This window comes from Lycorma delicatula, chromosome 12 (assembly GCF_047948215.1).
Source record: "Lycorma delicatula isolate Av1 chromosome 12, ASM4794821v1, whole genome shotgun sequence".
Classification (NCBI taxonomy): Eukaryota; Metazoa; Arthropoda; class Insecta; order Hemiptera; family Fulgoridae; genus Lycorma; species Lycorma delicatula.
In genome coordinates this window covers 4,163,788-4,189,079 of record NC_134466.1, presented here as the reverse complement: position 1 = coordinate 4,189,079, position 25,292 = coordinate 4,163,788, and the positions used below count along the sequence as shown (strand labels likewise).

The 25,292-nt window shown below is 29.3% G+C and overlaps 2 protein-coding genes across 4 annotated transcripts in view; one reads left to right on the top strand and one right to left on the bottom strand.

Moving 5' to 3' along the window:
- LOC142333339 (uncharacterized) overlaps positions 1–17,375 on the bottom strand; it is a 35,340-nt gene extending 17,965 nt beyond the window's left edge. The window contains exons 1-4 of the mRNA XM_075380361.1: positions 17,163–17,375; positions 16,631–16,752; positions 5,868–6,113; positions 1,308–1,459 (exon numbers count right to left, since the gene is read on the bottom strand). Of these exons, the coding sequence (XP_075236476.1) occupies positions 1,308–1,459; positions 5,868–6,113; positions 16,631–16,752; positions 17,163–17,219 (577 nt within the window). The 5' untranslated portion in view covers positions 17,220–17,375. The remainder of the gene's footprint in view (positions 1–1,307; positions 1,460–5,867; positions 6,114–16,630; positions 16,753–17,162) is intronic.
- A 578-nt stretch (positions 17,376–17,953) lies between these two features.
- LOC142333029 (phosphatidylserine decarboxylase proenzyme, mitochondrial-like) overlaps positions 17,954–25,292 on the top strand; it is a 101,275-nt gene continuing 93,936 nt past the window's right edge. For 2 of the 3 annotated variants that reach the window (XM_075379804.1, XM_075379802.1), the window contains exon 1: positions 17,954–18,145. In XM_075379804.1, the coding sequence (XP_075235919.1) occupies positions 18,058–18,145 (88 nt within the window). In that variant the 5' untranslated portion in view covers positions 17,954–18,057. Of the gene's footprint in view, positions 18,146–18,236; positions 18,397–25,292 lie in introns of those variants that run through there. The other variant, XM_075379805.1, reaches the window with a different exon arrangement.

Below are 25,292 nucleotides of genomic sequence, written 5' to 3'. Positions count from 1 at the left end.
GTCTTGAAATAATCTACTTTCATATGAGACCACTGTACTCCCAACGGGAGAAGAGTAACTAAAAAATTAAAACAATAAGGGTAGGACTGTGAAGCATAATATTTTAAAGGACATGAAAAAAAATTAAAAAACTGCAAGTCACAATCATGCTAACCAAAATCACAACATTTACCATTCTTTGAAGCTACTTTCCTGCAAATATAAAGGATTATCTGGGTCTTCCTCATCGTCAAACAAGTCTATCAGTTTTCTTTTTCCATAATTCCTTTTTGTCCGGCTGTTTTTGTTTTCAAAATAAGCAAAAACAATCTTACTTTTACAAAAATATTCCTGATTCAATAGTTTCATTGCTTTAAATGTGCTGGATCTAGGATCTAACTTAATTTCTTCAAACACTTGTATTGTGGAAAAATTGCCTTCATTAAATTTAGTCAGAGCTTCATATGCCAAAATGAAAGGTTGAAACTTAAAAAAAAAAAATGTAGGAATCTATAACGATAAAGACAGTTACAATTCTGCATATTTCTCTTAGTACATATTTCTAGTAATTTGCAGACAGTTCTTTAAGCAAAGTTGAATTTTCATTCATAATAATTTTAGGAGTGTAGAAAATTGAGCTTATGATCATAAAATTCACTTTTCTTTTGTGCTTGATTGTATTTCCACCATTAACACAATCAAAACACATGACAAAAATCAACCCGTACAGCTTTCTGCATGACTGAAACACAATCAGTTTACAATACTTATAGAATTTTAGTATAGTAGCATTGGTCGGTCTATTTTTTCCATTATGAAGTTTTTTATCCAACAGTTTACTTTGTTGTACTTTCAAATTTATAAATCTAGATTCCACTTTTTTTTATTTGTCCTTCGTACTCCAATTTTTTAATTTCACAATCTTCAAAAGTCTTATTTTGTTGAATAATGTTTAAATAGGCTTTTATCACTATTACAAAACACATTTTAAATTGTAATGTTCAACAGATCTTTCAAATATTTCCTGTATACCTAAAAATCAGTGACTTCAAGTAACAAAAGAAATTCATTAAATATTTCTAATCGTAGTAAAAACATAATTTAGGTATCACTGGAAAGGAAAAATTTTAAACTAATTTAAAAATAATCAATCATTGTTTTAATCGAGATGGTAATTCTCTTTGATAATGTTTTTGCCCTTAATAAAAAATGTTGAAATATACAAAAAACAAATAAAAATTATTGATGGTGATCAAAAATACATAAGCAATCTCTACTTATATTTTGTCAGAGACTAAAAACTGAGTGTTAAAAAATTATTAACTCACCTTCTTCATTAAATGACAAAGCAACGTTTTTACAATCTTTGCAATCGTTTGTTGACGGCAAAGTAGTAATTGTAAAATAATATCTCCGCTGATCAAGTTCAGACGATATTGAGGAAGAAGATGATGCCATGTTATCTTCATCATTTCCAGCACTAAATCAAAATTTATAATTTTTTTATAGACTACTTGACATACAAATAATTATAATTCTACATCAATAGTTTTTACAAAATTTAAAAATTTATTAAATATATAAATAAATCTATTCTAATCAGTACACAGTAATATATTTCATAGGTAAGATCTGGAAAAAATACATATGCTACTCTATGTATTAAGAAAAAGGAACTGCCCCGGCATTTGCCTATCAAGGAAAACCCATGAAACTTTATCAGACCAGAATCACAGACAACACAAGCAATTATTTAAAATATTTAACACATGAAATAATGTCAAGGTAAATATTTGAAGATAATACTAAATATAAAAAAAAGACTGGAAAAGTATTGAATGACTTTCCCAGCTCAACATGCATAAGCTCAACATAATGTTAAGTCATGCAACACTTATTTCCAAAAATTGGGGGCCGCCTCGAATCAAGGGGACTATTTTATGGTTTAAATAGGTTTAAAATCAAAATAGCAAATTCAAAAAATCTTTTAAAAATTGGGGGTTCTCAGATTAAAGGGGTCATTTTTTGTGATTTTTTTTGTCTTCAGTCATTCGACTAGTTTGATGCAGCTCTCCAAAATTCCCTATCCCAAGTGCCAGTTGTTTCATTTCGCTATATCCCCTAATTCCTACATTCCTAACAATTTGTTTTACATATTCCAAATGTTGCCTGCCTGCACAATCTTTCCCATCTACCTGTCCCTCCAATATTAAAGCGACTATTCCAGGATGCTTTAATGTGCTCCTGCTTTGTCCATCTTTAGTAGTTCTACTTCCCAGATAACAAAATGTTTCTACCTACATAATTTTTTCTCTTCCTATTTTTATATTCAGTGGTCAATTTACATTATTTCTGCTACATTTCATTACTTTCATTTCGTTCTTGCTTATTTTCATACAGTAGTTGCTCCATAGGTCTTCATCCATGCTGTTCATCGTTTCTTCTAAATCCTTTTTACTCTCGGCTAGAATTACTATATCATCAGCAAATCGTAGCATCTTTATTTTTTTACCTTGTACTGTTACTCTGGATCTAAATTGTTCTTCAACATTATTAACTGCTAGTTTTATGTAAAGATTAAAACGAAACAGGGATAGGAAACATCCTTAAACGATTCCCTTTTTTATTACAGCATCTTTCTTATGTTCTTCAATTATTACTGTTGCTGTTTAGTTCTTGTACATGTTAGCAATTCTTATTCTATCACTGTACTTGAACCCTAAACGTTTTTAAATGCTTAACATTTATTCCAGTCTATGTCATCGAATACCTTTTCTAGGTCTAAAAATGCCAAGTATGTTGGTTTTTCTTTAATCTTCCTTCTACTACTAATCTGAGCGCTAAAACTGCTTCACTTGTCTCTATACTTTTCCTGAAACCAAATTGGTCTTCTCCTAACACTTCTTTCATTCTCCTCTCAATTCTTCTGTACAGAATTAAAGTTAAGATTTTTGTTGCACAAGTAGTTAAGCTAATTGTTCTGTATTCTTCACATTTATATGTTCCTGCTTTTTTTAGTACCACGACAATAACACTTTATGAAGTGTGACAGAACTTCTCCTTTTTTGTAAATATTACACACCAGTTTGTATAACATATCTATCGCTTCCTCACCTGCACTGTGCAGTAGTTCTACAGGTACCTTGTCTATTGCAGTCAATCTGCCATTCAAATCTTTTAAATTCAGATCTACGAATTGTATCCCCTTTCATCCTCTTCGACTTCCTCTCTTCCTCTATAACACCGGTTTCTAATTCATTTCCTTTGTATAACTCTTCAATATATTCCACCCACCTATCGACTTTTGCTTTCAAATTATAAATCAATGAACCATCTTTATTTAACTCAATAGACTTTAATTTATGTACCAAAAAATTTTCCCTAACTTTCCTGTGTGTTCTATCTACTTTACCAATGACAAACTACTTTTCTCTTTCCACTTGTGAACAATTTTCTTTAATCCACTCTTCTTTTGCTAATCTGCACTTCCTGTTTACAGAATTTCTTAATTGTCAATAGTTCTGTTTGCTTTCTTCAATAGCATTCTTATAATTTCTACATTCATCCATCAGCTGCAATATATCCTCCGATATCCAAGGTTTCATATCAGTTCTTTTTGTTCCACCTAAGTTCGCTTCTGCTAATTTAAGAATTTCCTTTTTAACATTCTTCCATTCTTCTTCTATATTTTCTACCTTATTGTTTTTACTCAGACCTCTTACGATGTCCTCCTTAAAAATCTTCTTTACCTCTCTTCCTCGAGTTTCTCTAAATTCCACCAATTCATCTAACACCTTTTCTTCAGGTTTTTAAATCACAATCTACATCTCATTATCACTAAATTATGGTCGTTATCAATGTCTACTCCAGGATATGCTTTGCAGTCGAGGAGCTGATTTCACAACCTTTGATAAAATACAAGAAAGATTTTAACCATGATAAAATCTTTCTGATAACTTGCAATATCACCAGGCTTTCTCCATGTGTATATTCTTCTATAAACTGGGTGTTGGCAATTACTAAATTATACTTTGTGCAAAACTCAATAAGTCAGTCTTTCATTCCTTCTGACCAGTCTGTATTCATCATCCACAATATTTCCTTCTTTGCCTTTTCCGAAGCTTGCATTCCAATCTCCAACTATTATTAAATTTTCATTCTTTTTTATGCGTTTAATTGCGTTGTCAATTTCTTCATATATATACACACACACACACACACAACCTCATCACCATCATGGGCACTTGTAGGCATATAGTCGTTAACAATTGTTGTCGGCTTAGGTTTTGATCTTATCCTTATTACAATGATTCTATCGCTAAGCTTTTGAAAATACTCAACTCTCTTCCCTAACTTCTTGTAGGTTTCATTATGAAACCTACTCCTGCCTGCCCTTTATTTGACACCGAGTTAATTACTCTAAAATCACCTGATCAAAAGTTGTTTTCCTCTTCCCACAGAACTTGGCTAATTCTTACTCTACATTTAACCTATTCATTTCCCTCTAAATTTTTAAAAAAATTGAAAATCCACTCTAATCTAATCTTGCCAGCAAATTAAATGTGTTTCTCTAGATCTTTCAGTCCAACCATCATCGTCAGGAGAATAAAATAATAATATAAAATAAAGTCAAAAAATCAAAATGATTAAGCAGTCATGACTGTTTGCTAGTTAACAGTATAATGAATTGAAATGTAAAGTGTAAACTCGTGGAATAAAATGAAATTTTGGGGAACCGTGAATCCAAATACATAAACGAAAAATTTTAGACATCTCTTATAATTAATATATCTAATTTAGAAAAATATCACATTTAGTTATCATAAAAGGCTAATAATGAACAAAAATTTTTTGAAGTTGGTAAATTGTTTAAACATGCCCGGAATATAGACATAAAGAGATAATAATTTAAATAAATAAAATATCATTTTTACCACATGGTCCCGTTAATTTCATTTTATTCCACCAGATTTCACTTTACATTTCAATTCAATATACTGATAACTAGCAAACAGTCATGACTGCTTAATCATTTAATATTTTTAACTATTTATAAAATTATTTTATTCTCCTGATGATGGTCTAAGAACTGAAGATCTAGAGAAACACATTTAATTTGCTGGTAAGGTTAATTTTAACTTTTTTTTTAATAATTCTTAGAATCTCATGATTCATAGAGGGAGAAGCTATAATAAGATCCATTCTAGTAAGCCTAAGTAATATATCGAGTTACGTGGATACAGTTCTATTTGCCTGGTTTGGTATAGCTGAAAGTTGTTGCTTTTTAAGAATAACTAGCTATTTTTTTTTCTTTTTTACAGAGATTACATACTCAAACATATAAACAAGGAGGAGATAAATTATATCAGTCTTCATGATTTATATAATTCTGGGCAACAAATGATGATGTGATATCCAATTATCATATCATATGAAAACTTGTTTAAACTTTTTGAGAGTGCACCAAGAGATAATGTACTCTTGACAACAGTTATATAACCATAATAAATATTTAATAATGATAAGAAGCTTAGTGTTTTATCAAGACGCTTAAAAGAATTATTTCATGTGTTTATATTTTAAATAACTGTATTTTCTGCGATACAGCTCTGATTAAGATTTCATCATGATATCCCTTGAGCGATCCAGCCAAATGCTGGGGCAATTCCTTTTATGTTTTATTAGTGGATTAGCATAACGATTCATTCCTTATGAAATCTACACAATATATCCATTAAATGATCAAAACCAAATATAATTTATTTAGCACACAACAAAAGGTAATCAAGAAAAGCACTAAACCAGTCAGGTTACTGATAACAGATATTAATAAAAGAAAATTAATTGCTATAGATAATAAAGAAAGTAATAATTGTATTTTAACAAACCTATATCCATAAATAATGAGACGATTATTAACATTTGGCCACTGTGCGATTCCAATAGTTATTATATTATTAATTGCTTGATCTGAAAATAGTTTTACTTCAGCCACTTTAGTTGCCTGCTTGAAAGGATGATGTAGCCACCAATGCAGACGATACTCATGGGATGGTGACAACAAGCTAGGGCTGGTTAAATATGAATACGTCACCAGAAATCTGCCACATCTTGTAGTGCCCATGAATACTTGCCTGGAAACAAATGAGCGACATTTTACTTTATATTTAACTTCCGAGTTTCACAAAGAAATATACGTTTTTTGTCAATTTAAAAATAGAATTTACGATTAATCAATAATAATTAACCTTCTTAGTCTTCCTCTTTCACACACACATAAAAGAATTCCACGCTAAACAACGTGTAACGTGTATCAGATGTGCTTATTAAATAGCGAGACCTGTGTTTCTACCTCTTACAGAAAGCAGTGAGAACTGACTCTGAGCTCTTTGGCAGAAGCCTTGGATGTGTCTGGACCTGCATGATAAACATCCACATTCATGGCCATTCAGTTGATTGCGAGTCATCATCTAGAATTATTGTATGCCAAAGTAACACTGAAAATGTGAGCGACATGTCAATTTGAAATTTTTAATAAAATTTAAAAAAACACAAACGGAATATTTTCAAATTCTTATGGGGAAAGACCTTGCGTCTGCGAAGGATGTCAAAATGTGGAAGACGAATAATCTGCTTCAAGAATCAAAGAAAATGTAATGAAAATATTTGCTAGATTGTTTAAGAAGACTGAGCAGCCAAAACCCAGTTGATAGCTGAATCTGTGAACCCAGATAAAAACAGTACGTATAAAATTTTGTGCGAGGATCTCAATATGAAAAAGGTTTGTGCCAAGATTGGTCCCTAGGGTTCTCACACCAGAGCAAAAGGAGCATTGCAAGCAAATTTGTATCAATATGCTGCAACATGATTTTTTTTTTTTTTTAAATCACTTGTGGAGAAATCAAATACGATTCTAAGATGAAACAACAGCCGATGCACTACACAATCACTTCCAGCATTATGTGCCAAAATGACAAACAATTCACTGGAAAACAATGTCATCACCAAGAATGAAAAAAAAAATTAGTTCAAATTCAATGCCATGTTTGTACTTTTCTGTTTTCAAGGACAACATTTTATAACACTGTATTCTAAAAGGAGCAATGAACAGACATTTTTAAAACAAAATTCTGTTAAAATCGAGAGAAAGAGTCAGAAACAAATTAACAAACTGTGGAAAACTGGTTTCATTTTTGATCAGAACAATGCACTTCTTCAAACAGTACTATCTGTTAAACAGTTTTTTGAACAAACATACTACAACTTCTCCATATTCATTACATTTTGCACCTGTAACTTTTTTCTTTTTCCTAAATTGAAGTCTACGCTTAAGAGAACAAATTTTGGGTCAGGTGATACAATAAAGAAGAAAGTAAGTCCTGTTTATGGTATCTGTGCTCCCTTGTTGGTCAGGTATTCTTTCTATTACGTCGGTCAGAGGATTAAGGGATTTCTCTATCAGGGGTGATAAGAAGGAGATGATATCATCATATTATTAGTTTCACCACAATCTTAAATCATTATTCCAAGTTATGACATTTTTTTATTACTTTTAAATAATTATTTTTAGTTATTATACAATAACTAATTACATTTTTTTAAATATAATTTGTGCAGTATTTTCAGAACTGAAACAGAAGTAAATCAATTTTTTTTATACAAAATTTTAAAATTCAAATCAGTTTTTATCTATTCACCTTTTGATTTTTAGTTACAACCACTTCCAAAATAACTAAATGAACATGTTTTAATTTAACAATCTTAGTGTTAGATAGGACATTACTTTTTAGGGGGTAAATTTGTTGGTTTCATATGATTATTGACCTCATAAATTAAACAGAAGAGTTTAATTTATTATTACTGCTGTTTACTAGTAATTTAGCAAAGTTATTGTGCCTCAAACCTAAAAAAATTACAAATTATGATAATTTTCTAAAATTAAGATATAATTCATGTGCCCCTATTTTATTCAATTTTTCAAGATGGAAACCCATAAAAACTCATCAAATTTATCATTTAATTTAAGTTCTATTGTTTCATTTTACCCAAACAGAAATCTGAATAAAATTTTTCTCAAACTATAACTTAAAAATGAAAGGTTTCCTATTAACGTTTAATTTTTTTATTTATTTTCACTTGACGATCATGTCATGAAATTCTTTCAGTTCGCTTGTGATATAATCTGTATAAAAATATTACATTCTGAATGAACAAAATATATCATAAATATGGAGACAACTAAAGGCCAAGACGTTTACTGATCAGATATATCAATGAATGGTTTTTAAATATTAAAAAAAGAAGTTATCGTGTTTTAAGTGTTATAAGTAAGTCTTTTAAATCAGTTAATTTAATTTATATATATTCACATGCAGAAATTAAGGTGCGATTTTCTAAAGCATTTATTTATTTTTATTTTTGGAATGTTATAAAAAGTTATTCAACAAATTTTTTTTTTGTAAAACTATATTTGAGTATTTGTTAGTTTATAACATTTTGATTAATTTAAGTATTATACTTCTTAACAAAAAGTAATTAATTTTTGGATGTCTAAAAAAACAATTTTAAAATTAGAAAAAGTGCTGCATGTAACTTATTTTTTTATAAAAAGCTATTCAATTTAACAGTTAACATTTGTATACAGATTCAATGTAATTGCATATTTTATGGTCTATTAAACATATAATTTCTCATTTGAAATGTTTTTCTTACAAAAAATACACAATATTTGGGAAAAGTACCCGTTTGCATTCATAATGTTCATAAAAAAAAAATAAATAAATAACTAAAATGTTTTCTTTGATCCACATTGCATATTGGTACGGGTAGATGTGGAAATTAATGAACAGTGGAAGGATTAAATTTCCAAATGTTCTAATATGAACATATCATTACTCTAAATATTTTCTTCTGGACTTCACAAAATGAATTGAGAATTAGATTTTTTCCAGATAAAAATATCATTCAATATAGATTCTACATATGCATGAAAAACTATTTTAACCTTTTCAGATCATGTAGCCTTGGAACTGGTTATGTGCGGCGTCAGTTTTAAAACGCTATTACAAAATCATTTTATATGGCATCTAAGTCAGTTATTTTATTTTATATACACAAAGGAATCAGTTTTATTACACAATTTGAACTACGTTTATATGATGTAAAATGTTTTATTTAGACTAGAAAAAATATGACCATTTTTTTCTCAGAAATGTGCTTGTGTGTGTGAGACTTCTGTATTATAATTGCTATGACAATTACGGATTTATTTATTATTTACAAAAATAGCTTATCTTAGTAGCAACATATCGATGTATTGAAACACATAATAAATTATGATATACCGCACACAAAAAAAGAAGGAATTTGTGGTCATAAATACGTCAATTTTACTTGAGGTCTATAAATATCTTCTGACAAATGATATCGGTAAACATGTAACACACATCGATTCGTAATGAATAACAATATACAGTAAAAATGGTTTTTTGTCAATCTGAATAGCCTTTTGAGTGGTGGGGGATTTTTATAAAACGTAGTTTTCTGAATCTACATTCACTTATACTAATATATGTTACTAACTGTGATTTATAACACGGGTTTTTCATCATATTTTGCTCAATTTTCAACCGATTTGCTTGAAAATATTATTTTTAAAATCGGCAGACTATGTTTCATAAACACAAAGCAAAAAAAAAAAATTTGCTAATAAAAAATGCGGTAGAAATGCGCAAAAAAATTCTGCAATTAAATTATCGTAATTTTTGTACGGTTTCAATTTTGTTGTTGTTACAGGCATAAAAAATATCCAATCGTAACGGTTTCTTTTTTGTAAGAATCTCTTAAATCTCTTTAATATACTATAATTTTTTGAAAATTTTTTCACAAGAAGGTAGCATAAGACTAAGAAGGGAGGCAATCAGATACGAATATATTTTCACGGAGCGCTAATCAACCGCGGATCATTGTGATGGGAAAAGGTTAAAGATTTCTCTTGAAGTAATTTAGGAAATCAATTGACAGAGCAAAAAGATATGGAATCTAACTTATTAATGAAATATGTAATAGTCAGTTAAAAAATAATGCTGTTGAAAATAAAAAAAAAGGAAAAACATTGTCAGTTTTATAACTTTCTTTGGTGTTACTAAGGAACTATAGAAACTGAGGACTTCAACCTCAAAATACTAATCCTTAGGAGGAAAATTAATCGGAACAAGAAAGAATTATGTAAAAAAATTATTTACAAAACGATTTGCAATTCAGAAGGCATTAATGAAAATTATTACATAAAAGATTATTTGACAATATATATATTTTTTTACACTGTCTAAAGTAATAAATTTGTTTCACAAATTGTACTGAAAAACGATCAGTCAATTTTATTAAATTAATATATATTTTTATAAATTGAAAAAAATCATTATTATTTTGTATTATAATAGTCAGATTAGTACAGAATTTGGGTTAATGATTTAAACTGTTTGTAAAATTGTTAGGATGAAAAAGCGAATAGTTCTTAAAAGTTACCCAAACTAATGAAATAATATGAAAATATATACAAAAGAAACCTAAAATTATAACTCTAGATTTAGGTTCAACTTACAAGGTACAAATTGTTAATAAGTACAATTGAAGATGAAATGTAGCTTCTGAACAGCTGAATTTAGGAGAAAATGTCTTCAAATTATGAGTTATATTAAAAAAAATGTTATGAAAACCAGGGAGGGGGTTTCTGTTTAAAAAAAATTAAGTTGGTCACCATACCAAAAAAATGGCACAGATTTCAAACATCCCAATAAAGTATTTTTAATATAGTCAAAAATCAATTATTTTTGAAGGTTTTGTAACTTTCTTAGTTTACGAGATCTCAATGAAAGTGCTATTTAAATGAATACCCTAATATAAATATAGATAAGGAAAAATTTGTACATAAATAAATCAATTAACATAAATTTATTTATATACATTATATTTTAATACGGTTTTACTGAATGAAAATAGAATCTCATGGAAAAAGTGTTTCTGTAATATTATGCAATTCAATAAAAATTTTCACATGATCTGAGTAGGACGAATTTCTGTGATTTTGTCAAAAAGAAACTGCACGATCCGTGAAAAAACTTTTGTCAATATATTTTATAAAATATTATTCATACATTTTTTTTCACAAAGTCTGTACACCTCATTTTAATGTCGTATACATCGTCCTTATCTCTCTGGGCCCAGCGGGTGTTGTTTATTCTTCACTAGTTGAATAGATTGCAACGTACACATTGGGAAAACAATTTTTTTTTTTTAAATGATTAACAAAGTTTTTGAATCTGAAAATTCAAGGGCTCATTTTTCTCTTAATAAAATAAAAAAAATGCGGCAATGAAGTTAAAATACATTCCTGCCATCGGTTATTTATTCTTATATAGTGGAAAAATAATTGTACAAGAAAAATTTACCTCTTAATTATTTTTTGTTGGGACAGTAGTAGTTTACGATGAAGTTTTATTTAAAATTATCATTATATTTATAAACAAAAAAATTTTTTTTTCTAAGTTCAAAAACTGATATCTTTAAACTTTCATCGGCTTCCCCACCCCTAATATTTCCTTGAAAGTATTTATTTATTTTTTTGAGGTCACTTGCTTAAATATTATTCCTACGAAGAAAAAAAAATTTTGATTAAAAAATATCCAATAATTAAAAAATAGCTTTTTTTGATTTTTGGAGCAAATTTTTTTCAACGGTAAACTAAGCGTATATTCATTTACTGAGCTTAGTATAATGTAGGGTTAATGTTTGTAAAATTTTGAGAAAATCCCCAAAATTTTACAAATTGCCCCATGTTTACGAGTCTGTACAAAATTTCATCAAAATCGCTTTATTCAGTCAAACGTTCTTATTAATCTTCAAACATGCTAACATAACGTACATATGTATGCACAAATGTGTTTCTCCCCTTTTTTTTTATATTTTGAGAACCCTAGGTGGTCATGAAATGTCGAAAAAAGAAAAAATACAAATATTCCATTTTTTGACCGATTTCCATACCTTCCTTCTTGTAGCAAAGCTCTAGAGGTATGCCAGGGATAAAAAAAGGGAGATAGATATAGATTATGTTTCAAACTATAGATGTATTTCTTTTGTCAGTACAATTGCCAATCTCTGTGGCAGAGTGGTAGCGCCTCAGCCTTTCACCTGCAGGTCCTGGGTTTGAATCCTGGTCGTGCTTGGCATCTTTCATACGCTACAAAATTCCATTTCCGTATCCCATGCACAAGCTTCAAGCTTAAGTGATATCATCAAGCCAAAAAAAAAAACTGATATTAATTAAACAAGCTCACATCAAGGATTAATGATTAAAATATTCGTGAGTTTTAAGCACGATTTAGGAAATAACATTCTACAACACACAAACAATTTAATATAAATTATTAAAATTAAGTTCGAATGTAAAAAAAAGAAGACAACTCGATTCATTTTGTCGATTATTCTGTCATTTTTTTTATCGCATAAATAAGCAAGCATTGTTTACAAACTAAGCAAGTTAGGAGGATCTAACATTATTTTGGCACAGGATCAAGTTAGCTTGGAGCAATACAGGTTTTTTAAATTTCCATGCCACTGCTACTATGAAACAAGGTTGCTTTTTAAAATCCTTTTTATTATTTTCTATTATTTAAATTATTTCTAAAAGGGGGAATTAATATTAATGGAGTTGACAATGCAATATTCTTTTAGCTTCACACAAATGTTCATCAAAAAGATTAATTCACTGTTATCCACTTAAAAAATAACTATTTTATATCATAAAAGATAATTATTTAAATGAAATTAAAAATCCTACGTTGGCAATTTAAAAAAATACTTACTAGATGGATTATATAACCATCTAATTTTAAATATGAATAAAACTATTTCATTGTCTCTTTCACATCAATGTTACATTATTAATCATACGGATAGAATTTCTATTAATGATAATGGTAGAATTTCTGTTTTGCTTTGAAATCCTTAATAAAATGCTACAATTGTCATAAGCTATCTCTGTACCCAAGTGTCATCTGTTAGGGATCCTCAAAAAAAAAAGTTAAAATGAGTTTTCAAAATACAAAAGGGGGTTTTAAAAATAAAATATAAAAATCACCTATTTTGAGCCCAAAATATGAACCATGTAGAGCGATAAATAAATAAAAAAATTAAATAAATTTAATTATGTCAATTTATCCACCATCTGCATTTACGAATTTTTAATCTTTGCTAAAAAGAATAGTCGCTTTTCCTTAAAAAATAACAATATCAACCTACATCAAACCAATAACAATATCAACCTACATCAAACCACTAACAACAGAACTGTCTTAATATAACTAAACACAAAAGTTTAGCCTAAGAGAAAGGGACTAATTATGCTTTATTTAAAAAAAAAAAATATTATCAAACCATTTAAATACAATTAAAAAATTTTTCTCTACAGGAACAATATTATTTGTAGATAAATTTTAAATAACTTCTGAATTGTGATTACTTTTTATTATCAATACCTTCATGTAATAAAATATCTTAATTATCTGTTTATTTTAATAATGCTGATCTGTTTTATAGTGGTTTCCCTTGAACCTTCCAGATTCAAAAATATTTAAGGGAGCATTTCCATTTTTTAATCAGCATAGTAAAACATCTACCCATTTCTTATGTAATCTATATAATTACTATACAGTGATAAAAAAATTTAATTTAATTATTAACAATTAATGGCAAATGAAATTTAAAGGTAAATCTGCTAAAATTCAAAATTGTTGTAATTATAAACAGAAGAAAATCATCAAGGAATGAAAGGTGAAGGTTTGGAGGGAGGGCAACATTGATTTAATCAATAACTAAATATGCTCGGGTGTAAATTTTACATCTGCTATGGTAAATAAACATTTCAAGGATAAATCCACAAAAGATAAATTTTCAATCGACTTTTCTTTGCTAACATAATTTTAAATTCTAATATTCAACGGTTACCAGAAATGTTTTATATCACTTTAAAATCAATTTCATCTGTTCAGGTATGAAAGTACAAAACGTACTAAGATATGGAAAAGGTTCAAGTTTCTTTACTAAAGTTTTTATCAATTTATATGGAAATTCTCCATATTACTGTTTATACTTAAAGAGACAAAATGATTTCCAGACTTTCTTCAAGTTTTCAAAATTATTTACCATAATTTAAGCTTCAGTAAATTTCTGAATATTTTAGTGAAAGAAAAAATTAGTAAAAAGGTTTTATAATAACCAGAAAAATTTATTTCAAACAATAATCAAAACCATTTTTTTTTTTATATATAAATAGTTTCATTTTGATTATATAGACCATATCAGCAACGAGTCAATATGCTATTTCACCATAATTGTTTACTTTAAATTGTCAGATATTAAAATTAATAACAATTTCTAAAAATTAATTTTTTTTCAATAAATATTTTTAGCATTTTATATATAATATGTAAATTTACTAAATCAGGGTCACAGAGTTTTAAGATTTCTTTTTCCTGACCGCATTTTGTAAAACTTTTCTGACTCTCATAATGTTATGCTATTGCCGTTTACAAAATATACACAATTTTATTTTTTTGCAGCCTCTACCATCCCCGTAACTGCTGAACTCATGCCTTTTTGTTTATTAAATTCATTTTTTAATTTTATTTTTTAATGATCTTTTACAATATAAATTAAAAAATAGGATATTTTTTGTGATAATGTTTCAGTAAATTATACTGCAAAGTACAAAAAAAAGTAACAATATCTAATAAGTTTCATGAATAAAAATGAGCAACAAGATAATTAAAGGTAACAAAGATAAGAAATAAATACTACCTAAAACAATCTTTAAAAATAATTGGCTTGCACCTAAGATTGCTTAAAAACTTTTTCACAAAAACTAGCCTACATTACTTTGCAAAGTAGATAAAAAGCAATATTTAATAACTTGGTGTGCATAAAAATTTAACAAGAAGATATGTATGATCAAAACATAAGGAAAACTAAAATAACTGTGACTAAAAGTTAATACAGATATACAAACTACAACACCTGCTTTCATACAAAAAACTATTAAGATTTATTTAAAATATTTTGTCATTATGTATAACGACAACAAATTAAAAAAATAATAATGAGATCTCATTACATATGTATTATTATGTACATATAAAGCACAGGGTAACCTTTCTTCGATATCTTCAGGTTCCTAATACGGTTTGCCTTTTTCTAAAAGTTTAATTTTGGTGGCTATCTGTTCTTCTGCAAAGATTGTAGCTCTCAACTTTTTCCTTTTTAATTTCTGTTTCCATTTTCCTTTCCAGGGCTCTAGTCTGTTCTTCTGACAGAAGTTTTTTCTTCTTTCTAAAAGACATTCTTCAATTTTCTTCTAGAGCTTCTAAACGCAGTGAGCATTTTTTTAGTTATGAAAACCTTCTCCTTGCCCCCAGAATCAACAATTGCATAAATACTTTTTATTGATAAATTATTGTCTCAGAAAAATGGAAAAGCCACCCCAAATGGAAAGACACTTTTTGCAATTATACCTGACTCTTCCTGCCTATAGGCCTATAAAAACCATGTAAATAGTCTTTGTATTCTAATATCCAATACTGATTTAATAAAATTCAGTCCTTATTCAATAGATAGCTGCACTGAAAATTAAAAGTTAAACTATTGATTTGTAATTTTATTTATTATTTTGTGAAATTGTTTGTTTTCACTGAATAATTATGACAAACAAACAATTGTTTTTTTTATTTTAATTATATTACAAAAATTAAGTAAATGCGGTAGCCCTATGATTACATCTTTTAAAAACTATAAGACATCAGGATCCAAAAATTTTACAGTTTCTGATTTCAAAAAAAAAAAATCATAAAATTCTTATGAAGAATTAAATAAAATTAAATAAAACCTAGATGATCTGGAATTAAATAAAAAAGCAATCTTTTATCCTAATTGATATATCATCTAAAATATAACTATTTAAAATATAAACACATGAAAGTAGTAAAAACAAAAACAACTACGATTTCAGAGGGTGTAATAAAAATTATTTGAGCACATACTTATGTACACGTAAATCAGGATACAGGGAATAATGATTTTTTTAATTAGCACTATTTAAAAATTAATCAACATAGTAATAATACTGACTATAAAAGAGATTCTTTTGTATTTTAAAGTTAGTGAAAAGAGCTTTTAAATAGTTTGTTAATTTATAAAAGCTTAATAAAAGTCCCTTTTGTGTAAGCTGTTAACAGTTTGGAATTGTAATTTTACTATTTTTTATGAAAGGGTCTTCTTTAAAATTACAGTCATTTAACCAGATAAAAATATTGCTTCTTAAGGGAAAACATAAAAAATCAAACAAACTAAAATTATAAACATTTATGCCAATAAAATAAATTTAAAATCATATTATTGAATATTTTACAATATATTAGTTAATTAAAATACTGCAAAATGTGAATAATTTAAGGAACTTTTTGTCAGTTAGTACACTCAAAACAATACATAATTTGCAGCTGAGAAAAGTGGAAAATAATAATTTTCAGGATTTTCATTCTTAAATACTAATCTTAATCTGACATAACTAACCGGACACATTAAATACTTCACTACTCACCGGCCCAACAGTATTAACTCTGATAACTGATAAGTACATCTACTTGGAATATTTTTAAACAGTTCATGTACTTTTGCTTGTCGTGTGTGAAATGAATGATTCGGAATGAAACTTCCAGTAATCTGTAACAAATTTAAGCACTTTTACTGCATGAAACACTGTAAACTATTTTTGCATTTAAAATACTAAACATTAATTTATATTTATAAGACTTGAATTTACAGATGTAACATTTAATTTTCTGAGCATACTGTAAAAATAAAATAAATGACAAAGCCAAGGATGTATTAAACATATCTTTTTCTGGTAAAAAATGGTAAAGCTGTTTCAAAATTACAAGGTTTTCAAGAGGTAAAGTAAATTCTTAAATTACCTAACCTACATCCAATGGTTTATAATAGTTTTTCTACTTCTATAACTAAAAATTTCCAAGCGGCAAACAAAAAACTTAAAGTTGTTTTTTTTTTTCTCTTAAGCCATCGACTGCAACAGAACTGAAAACTATCATAAAAATCAATTTATAATACATTACCTCACGATTAGCAATTTTTTTTATTAAGTGGCATCGATCACGCTTCTGCTTGAACATTTTGAATCCGATCTAAATGACTAATCCATAACTAGAAGTACACACATTTCTAAAATCAATTACAATATGAAAACAACAAAACAAAGCTGCCGAAACTGAATCCGCATATCTCGTTTTACTTATCCAATGCTTGGCAAATTTTACTTTTCTATTGGCTCCTCATGATTTGTGAACCGATATGAAAATAGTTTTTGACAACATAAAAATTATGAATTATATGGTTATTCAAAATAAAAATCTTATTTTTTCAAATTGCACGATTTGAAATGTACATCAGTTGGTGAAATTAAAATATTTATGTCAATGATAGATTATTTTAAACAAAATTTATACATTAAAATTCTTGTAACAATAATTCACAAAGCACCATCTATGTAGGGTTTAATAGATATATTCTTAATGTGAATAAAAAGTAATGTGAAGTTTATAGATTTAAAATGATAAAATTAAGTGTCTGTAACTTTAATGTATATTAAAATAGTAATTAAATTTATTATTTTTTATAAATTATTCAGAAACAAAACAAGAAGTTGAACTTCCTACCACTAGAGTATTCTAAAACGGTTTCATATCTTACACGGCTAACGAGCCAATTTAAAGTATCTTTGTTATTCGTATGGAAATTGGTTGCTGTCGCCTTTTTCTTAAAAAAGAAATTTTGTTAAAAACTTTTTTTTTAGTTACTACATTAACTTTTGATTGCGTAATATTATTATTATTTCAACTTTGGTAATACTGTACATTTAACCTAATGCTGCGTGTTGTAAAATGGAATGTTAGGTTATAAATATTTCTTGATTTTTGTTTAGAAAAGTAATTAATTATTTGAAATACGATTATGTTTTATGTGCCTGTCGGTACAGTTAAAGAGGTATTTGTTTTTAGCTCGAACAGAGTATTCGTGGTAAACAGAAGCGTCAGCACTGGTAAGTTTTCTGGTTGTGTGTCTATTGTTTAATTAATCGTTCGATGGTGCCATCACTTGTTATCGCAATTGTTAATGATAAACTTACAGGGTTATCTTATTAGACTGCCGGTGGGTGTCTTTGCCGGCGAATAAATCTTTTTGATTCTATTCAGGAATCCATAAGCATGTTCGCTGTTCTTGTGTCGTGTTTTTTATTTTTCCATGGTGTTTTTGTATACGTATTGATAATGCCTTTTTCGTGGGCTAGAGGTAAATGGCGTGATAAGTTTCTACACTTATTAATTTTTTTTTATACTAATTAGATAATCTTTTATTTTAGAAGGTAGTGTATTAGCATTAAATTATTTTCCAAATTTACATCGAGTATCTTTTACTTTGTAAAATATTTACGTTTATTTCCTTATTGAAGAAGAGAGGAAGGTTTTGATATTAACTTCGTTTCCCGTCATTTTTCATTTTTAACATTCATGTGGCCACACAAACCTTTTTTTCGCCTGAAAATCAAAAATGCATTTAGTATTTCACTTTCAGCGCTACTAGATGTCAAGCCTAAAGGACCAAAAAATTATAGAGGTGAATATCAAACCAAAATTGTTTTTGTGTTATAGCACAAGACTTCAGCTTATAGAAAAGGACTTTATTTTGCCTTTATAGGTTACAGAACCGTTTAAAAATTTATTTAATATAGAATCAGAAGATTTTATTTTATAGAAACACTATTCTGAGGATAAATTTTTAAATAATACTAATTAGAAGATTAAAATTAAAAAATCCTGAATTTGCTTCATCCATTCGACCTGTACATAAATATATGCTCATTTAGTTTTCAGTAATAACTTCTGAATTGTGAATTATTTTGTAGTTATTTTTTGAAGTAATTGAAACAAACTAAATTTTATGTAAGTAATTGTGTATTTTGTGATCCTACCTTGTAAGTTTTACCATGGTTTTCCTTGATTTATCTAGGCAGATGCTGAGACAGCTGCTTTTTTATTCACGGAGCAGTGTATATATGAATTCTGTAACATATCTGTAAATCCTAAAATAACTTTTCAAATTATTTTCAGTTAAAATAATTTTTCAGAACTATTAAAGGTAGAAAAATTAAATTTAGCAAATACTCCTCCATCCATATTTATTGTGTTTTAAAAGTTTATTTTTGTTAAGTGTAATAAATAAACTAAAATAGGCTTACAATAATCAGCCTACTGTTTACTTTACTAGAATTTAGGAACAAAAAAAAACAGTAACATTATAGAAAAAAGAATCATTAAATAATTAAAATGTATGAAAATATAAGCAAGTCTCAACTTTTTAAAAACATATTATACATGTTACATCTTGATAACAGCTACAACTAATGAAGAGGTATATAGCTCCTTAGCATTTAGTAGAAAATATCCTAAATTATGTCTATATCCAGAAATGTAATAAAAATTGTGATTACCACAAAAAAAAGAAGTTTTCACCTGTATTGGGAAAATAGCGATGGAGTTTTCAAATATGTGTGAATAGGGTACTTTTAATGCATATAAAAATCAAGAGAAAGTTCTGCATTTAGAAATTGTTGTATTCTTGTTTATAAAATGTCAACAATAAGTAAAATGAACACTGTATTCTTTTTATTATGCGTATGTGTAACAGCAACTTTTGAAAAATTATTTTTTTTATTTTTATGCAATATAAAAACCTGACTGTTTTTGAACTGAAATAACAATTATCAAACTTATTTTAAAAAATGTATTTTTCTGATACAATGTATTGTACGTACCATTTCTCAATTACACAAAAGATATAAACAAAGAAACGTAAGTTTTAAAAATGACTTCCAATTGATGTCCACTTTAATCAGGCACTCTTAAAGCCTTTCACTGAAGCTCTCAAAAACACAACATAACATCACTTGGATTATTACACTAAAAATGAGATTAGGCGCCCAGGAAATTTCTATTTCAAATACTCCATTCCAGTGGTATCTGTGCGGGCAATTTCCCCAACTTACTGGTCTTGATTACGAGCAACGCATCTCCTTCAAAGTCTAGGAATCAGCAAATTATGAAGCACGAACAGATAGGGGTTAATTTTTACCGCTTAACGTGCTTGACATTCTTTGATGTTTTGGGTAACCTTTGTCTTTGCTTACTTTTTAAAGCTGAATATATGGTAGAGTTATTATTTTTATAAGCGTATGTTTTATGTAAATTGCAGACTCAGCATTTTTGAAAAATTAGTCTACGATGAACGCACAATCACCCCATAGCATTCACCCAATCACATCCATAGCATTGTGTGGGCGGTCGGCCCCATTCCTTTTTCCCTTCCATTCAACATCTGTTCTGGCAGCTGTAAATTAATGATAATAGTCATGTTTTAATTTACCCTGTGATGTAATTTTAGTATAATTTAAATATTTTTGTGTGGGTGGAGTGTAGTCTTGTGCAGTCTTGGATCGACTATTTCTAAGATGTACGGTTCATAGGTTAATCCTACCTGATTGTTTGTTAATGATGTTTTGCACCGTACTTTTCTGAAGAAGACAATGTTTATTTATCATAGTTTTATTCTTTTTTTGACATCTCTGGGTGGGCTGCAGAATTACCATTTGAATAATTAAAATAGCTTTTGCATCGATGACTTGTCGAATCCGCAAAATCGATTAATTATTGAAAATGCCCTCTCTATGGAAGCATTTGTTCCTGGAAGCGATAGCAAAAATTCACACATTTTTATTTAGTCTAAGCGAACATATAAATTAAGAGTACGAAAGAATTTTTTATACTCGACCTGCACACTATCGCAAAACTCTTTCAACTGAACCACATGAACTGTAAACATGAGAAAATTTAAAAAGCTTCACGATTACAACCACGACATTGACCGGAAGGTTATCTGCCGCATTTTGGTTGATGCAGTTATTGAGAACACGGGTCATACAACCTATTCTGATTAAAGTTTTTTCGCAACTAAAATATAATTTCAGAAAAACTCTACCCGTTCCTGTTAGCTCACATTTTATTTTATACTATGTCCTATATTACGTTTATTTTGCTAGTTTGTCTTCATATGTATCTGCTTCATGAGTGTTGTAATGGAGCTGATTTTCGCTACCGTTTTGAATAGGACTACTGGTCTAGTGACATTGAAACCTTATCGAAGGCTCACGCTAGGGGGCGACCTTTTATTATTTTTTTTTTTCCACCCAATATCATTAGTTTTTATCAATATTCACGCGTGTTAGTTGTAAGAAGATACCTGTTTCCTTTTCTCTTTTTTGCTGCTGTTATATTTGATTATTGTGTTTAGCCTTGTGCTACAGATGACGATTAACCTCTAGTTACATAGATTTAGTTGTCAGGTACACCTTTGTCTCGTATTGAGACTTTACTCTATCCTATGATGTATATTCTACTGTGACTCCTTTATTGTTTTGGTTTTATTTGTTTCTCCTTATAATAATTGTATGTTTTCTTATCGCATGTTTTACTTTTTTATATTTGTCATGTAAAGGTGCAACCGTTAAGCGCTTTTCGTAAGAGGTGTTTAGGGGAGGTACTGGTATACCTCATAGGTGAGGCTGGTCCTTTTTTTTGTGATAAAAAAAAGTAATTGGGAGGCGGCTAAAAAAATAATGTAACAGGCGGGGTCGAAGGATGGAACCGTGCAGGACCAGGGAGGTAGCCTTTATGCTGAAGATGACTTGGCCCGGTCACTCTTGCGTGTGACCGGGTCGGGGCGCTCTGATGAAGCATTAAGGACCTTTCAGGAGTAAGGGCAGGGTATACGTGGGGGCGTACTCTGACCCCGACTAGGAGTAGGAACGGGGTGGGTAGCCCTCTTTGGGAGAGTCATCGTGGCATCCAGAAGCGGAGGTCATGTCGCTTCAGTGAACCGGGAGGGATCCCGTCGGTAAGGTCCAGCGGGTCGACGATGTTGAAGGTTGGTGGATAGACATTGTCGCGTCACATAAGGTCAACCGAGGCAACATCTTCTAGGCGGTTGCCTAGAAGAATCTTTGTGCGGTTAAAAACAAAATTCTTAAATTGAATTATTTATTCATTTAAAAGATATACTATAATTTCCTGTTACACATTAATAGTTGTATTTGTATTTTTATTAACTTAGTTTTTAAGAAATATATTTCTATATTTTTCCAAATGTAATTAATGAAGTATTTGGTTAATTAAAACAGTTTGTTTGCTGTATTGTATTTCATTATTGATTCTGTGTGGATAGTGGTATCATGATGTATTAATTTTCAAAAAAAGGTTATTTAATTGTTTTCATTACCATTTACTCTGAAAATGTAAACAAATTTATCGACAGATTTCTACAGTCAGTTTCTCAGAATGCTGTATAAAAATTTCAGATAAAATAGCGGTAGGTAATGATAGCAGATTGCCCGTGTCATCATATTCTGTTTAAAAGTTATCATAAAATGTAAAATTAGAAATTAATATATAAAAAGTAAAAAAAAAAAAATAAATAATGTTTTGGAGATATATAATTTTACATCATTTATGTACTGTTAATATTTTCAGTCAGATTTGAGTAGAAATTGATTGTAAAATTAGCAAATTAAAAAAAAAATAAATTAATTTACATAATAGGAAAGTTAATAATTAATTAAATAATAAAATAAAGTTCATTGTTAATTCAATAATTATTGATAGTTAAATATGTACAGACAGAAAAAAAAAGATAAAGAAATTAATTTGACTAAAATCGACCTACACAGTTAAATGATAACATATATATATATATATATATATATATATTACATCTAATAAAAAAATTGAATTTTAGATATAAAATTTGATTTAAAAAATATGAATTATGTAATATATGTATATTTATGAACGAAAATGCTCAAAATTATAACAACAGCAATTGGTGGTTCATTAAAATTAAAGTTTTTTTTTTTGTCTTCAGTCATTTGACTGGTTTGATGCAGCTCTCCAAGATTCCCTATCTAGTGCTAGTCGTTTCATTTCAGTATACCCTCTACATCCTACATCCCCAACAATTTGTTTTACATATTCCAAACGTGGCCTGCCTACACAATTTTTCCCTTCTACCTGTCCTTCCAAAATTAAAGCGACTATTCCAGGATGCCTTAGTATGTGGCCTATAAGTCTGTCTCTTCTTTTAACTATATTTTTCCAAACGCTTCTTTCTTCATCTATTTGCCGCAATACCTCTTCATTTGTCACTTTATCCACCCATCTGATTTTTAACATTCTCCTATAGCACCGCATTTCAAAAGCTTCTAACCTTTTCTTCTCAGATACTCCGATCGTCCAAGTTTCACTTCCATATAAAGCGACACTCCAAATATACACTTTCAAAAATCTTTTCCTGACATTTAAATTAATTTTTGATGTAAACAACTTATATTTCTTACTGAAGGCTCGTTTAGCTTGTGCTATTCGGCATTTTATATCGCTCCTGCTTCGTCCATCTTTAGTAATTCTACTTCCCAAATAACAAAATTCTTCTACCTCCATAATCTTTTCTCCTCCTATTTTCACATTCAGCGGTCCATCTTTGTTATTTCTACTACATTTCATTACTTTTGTTTTGTTATTGTTTATTTTCACGCGATAGTTCTTGCGTAGGACTTCATCTATGCCGTTCATTGTTTCTTCTAAATCCTTTTTATTCTCGGCTAGAATTACTATATCATCAGCAAATCGTAGCATCTTTATCTTTTCACCTTGTACTGTTACTCCGAATCTAAATTGTTCTTTAACATCATTAACCGCTAGTTCCATGTAAAGATTAAAAAGTAACGGAGATAGAGAACATCCTTGTCGGTCTCCCTTTCTTATTACGGCTTCTTTCTTATGTTCTTCGATTATTACTGTTGCTGTTTGGTTCCTAAAGTATTACCAATTGTTCTTGTATCTCTGTATTTGAACCGTAATTTTTTTTAAATGCTGATCATTTTATTCCAGTCTACGTTATCGAAAGCCTTTTCTAGGTCTATAAACGCCAAGTATGTCGGTTTGTTTTTCTTTAATCTTTCTTCTACTATTAATCTGAGGCCTAAAATTGCTTCCTTTGTCCCTATACTTTTCCTGAAACCAAATCGGTCTTCTCCTAACACTTCCTCCACTCTCCTCTCAATTCTTCTGTATAGAATTCTAGTTAAGATTTTTGATGCATGACTAGTTAAACTAATTGTTCTGTATTCTTCACATTTATCTGCCCCTGCTTTCTTTGGTATCATAACTATAACATGTTTTTTGAAGTCTGACGGAAATTCCCCTTTTTCATAAATATTACACACCAGTTTGTATAATCTATCCGTGGAGAATAAACCTTATAAATTTTACTTTTTACCTTACGACATACAATAAACAATCAACGCCATCTGTTGTCTTTCAACAAATGTTTCAGCGTGTTCTCTCCAAGATGAAACCAGACGCGGTTGTATACACTGGTGGATCGAAACAAAACGATACCGTTGGTTGTGCATTTGTTGTCGATGAAAGTTTGGTCTACCCGGTATTACGAGTGTGTTTACCGCTGAACTATACGCTATAAATGAGGCTCTTAACATCATTAACCTTAAATATAGAAAAATTCTTATTTGCAGTGACTCGTGTAGCGCTCTCCAAGCCTTAAAAAACTTTTATTCCACACATCCTATCGTCATTGAAATTTACAACGCGATCGCCGAGTTTAATAATCGCAACACAGAAGTAAGTTTTTGCCGGGTCCCAAGCCACGTAGGGATTTTAGGTAATGAACATGCAGATTCCGCTGCTGAAGAAGCATGCTTTCACCACCCGAGTTGCTACTTCTGATTTTATTAATTACGTAAAACTATCGCTAAGAGCAAAGTGGCAAGGTGACTGGACGGCAACTGTAAATAATAAACTCCGGCAGATTAAAAATTCTGTGTTGCCATGGGACTCCTCATGTAGAAAATATCGGCGTGAGGAAGTAATCCTCTGTCGGTTGCGGATAGGACACACACGGGCACCTGATGACAAGAGAACAAGCATCCCTATGCACACGATGCAACTGCCGCATGACTCTGCACCACATACTCGTGGACTGTATATGTTATGTGGCGTTGCGTCGTAAGTTTAAGGAACATCCGATTTAAAACTTCATTGTAGTTTTAAATGAAGTTTAAA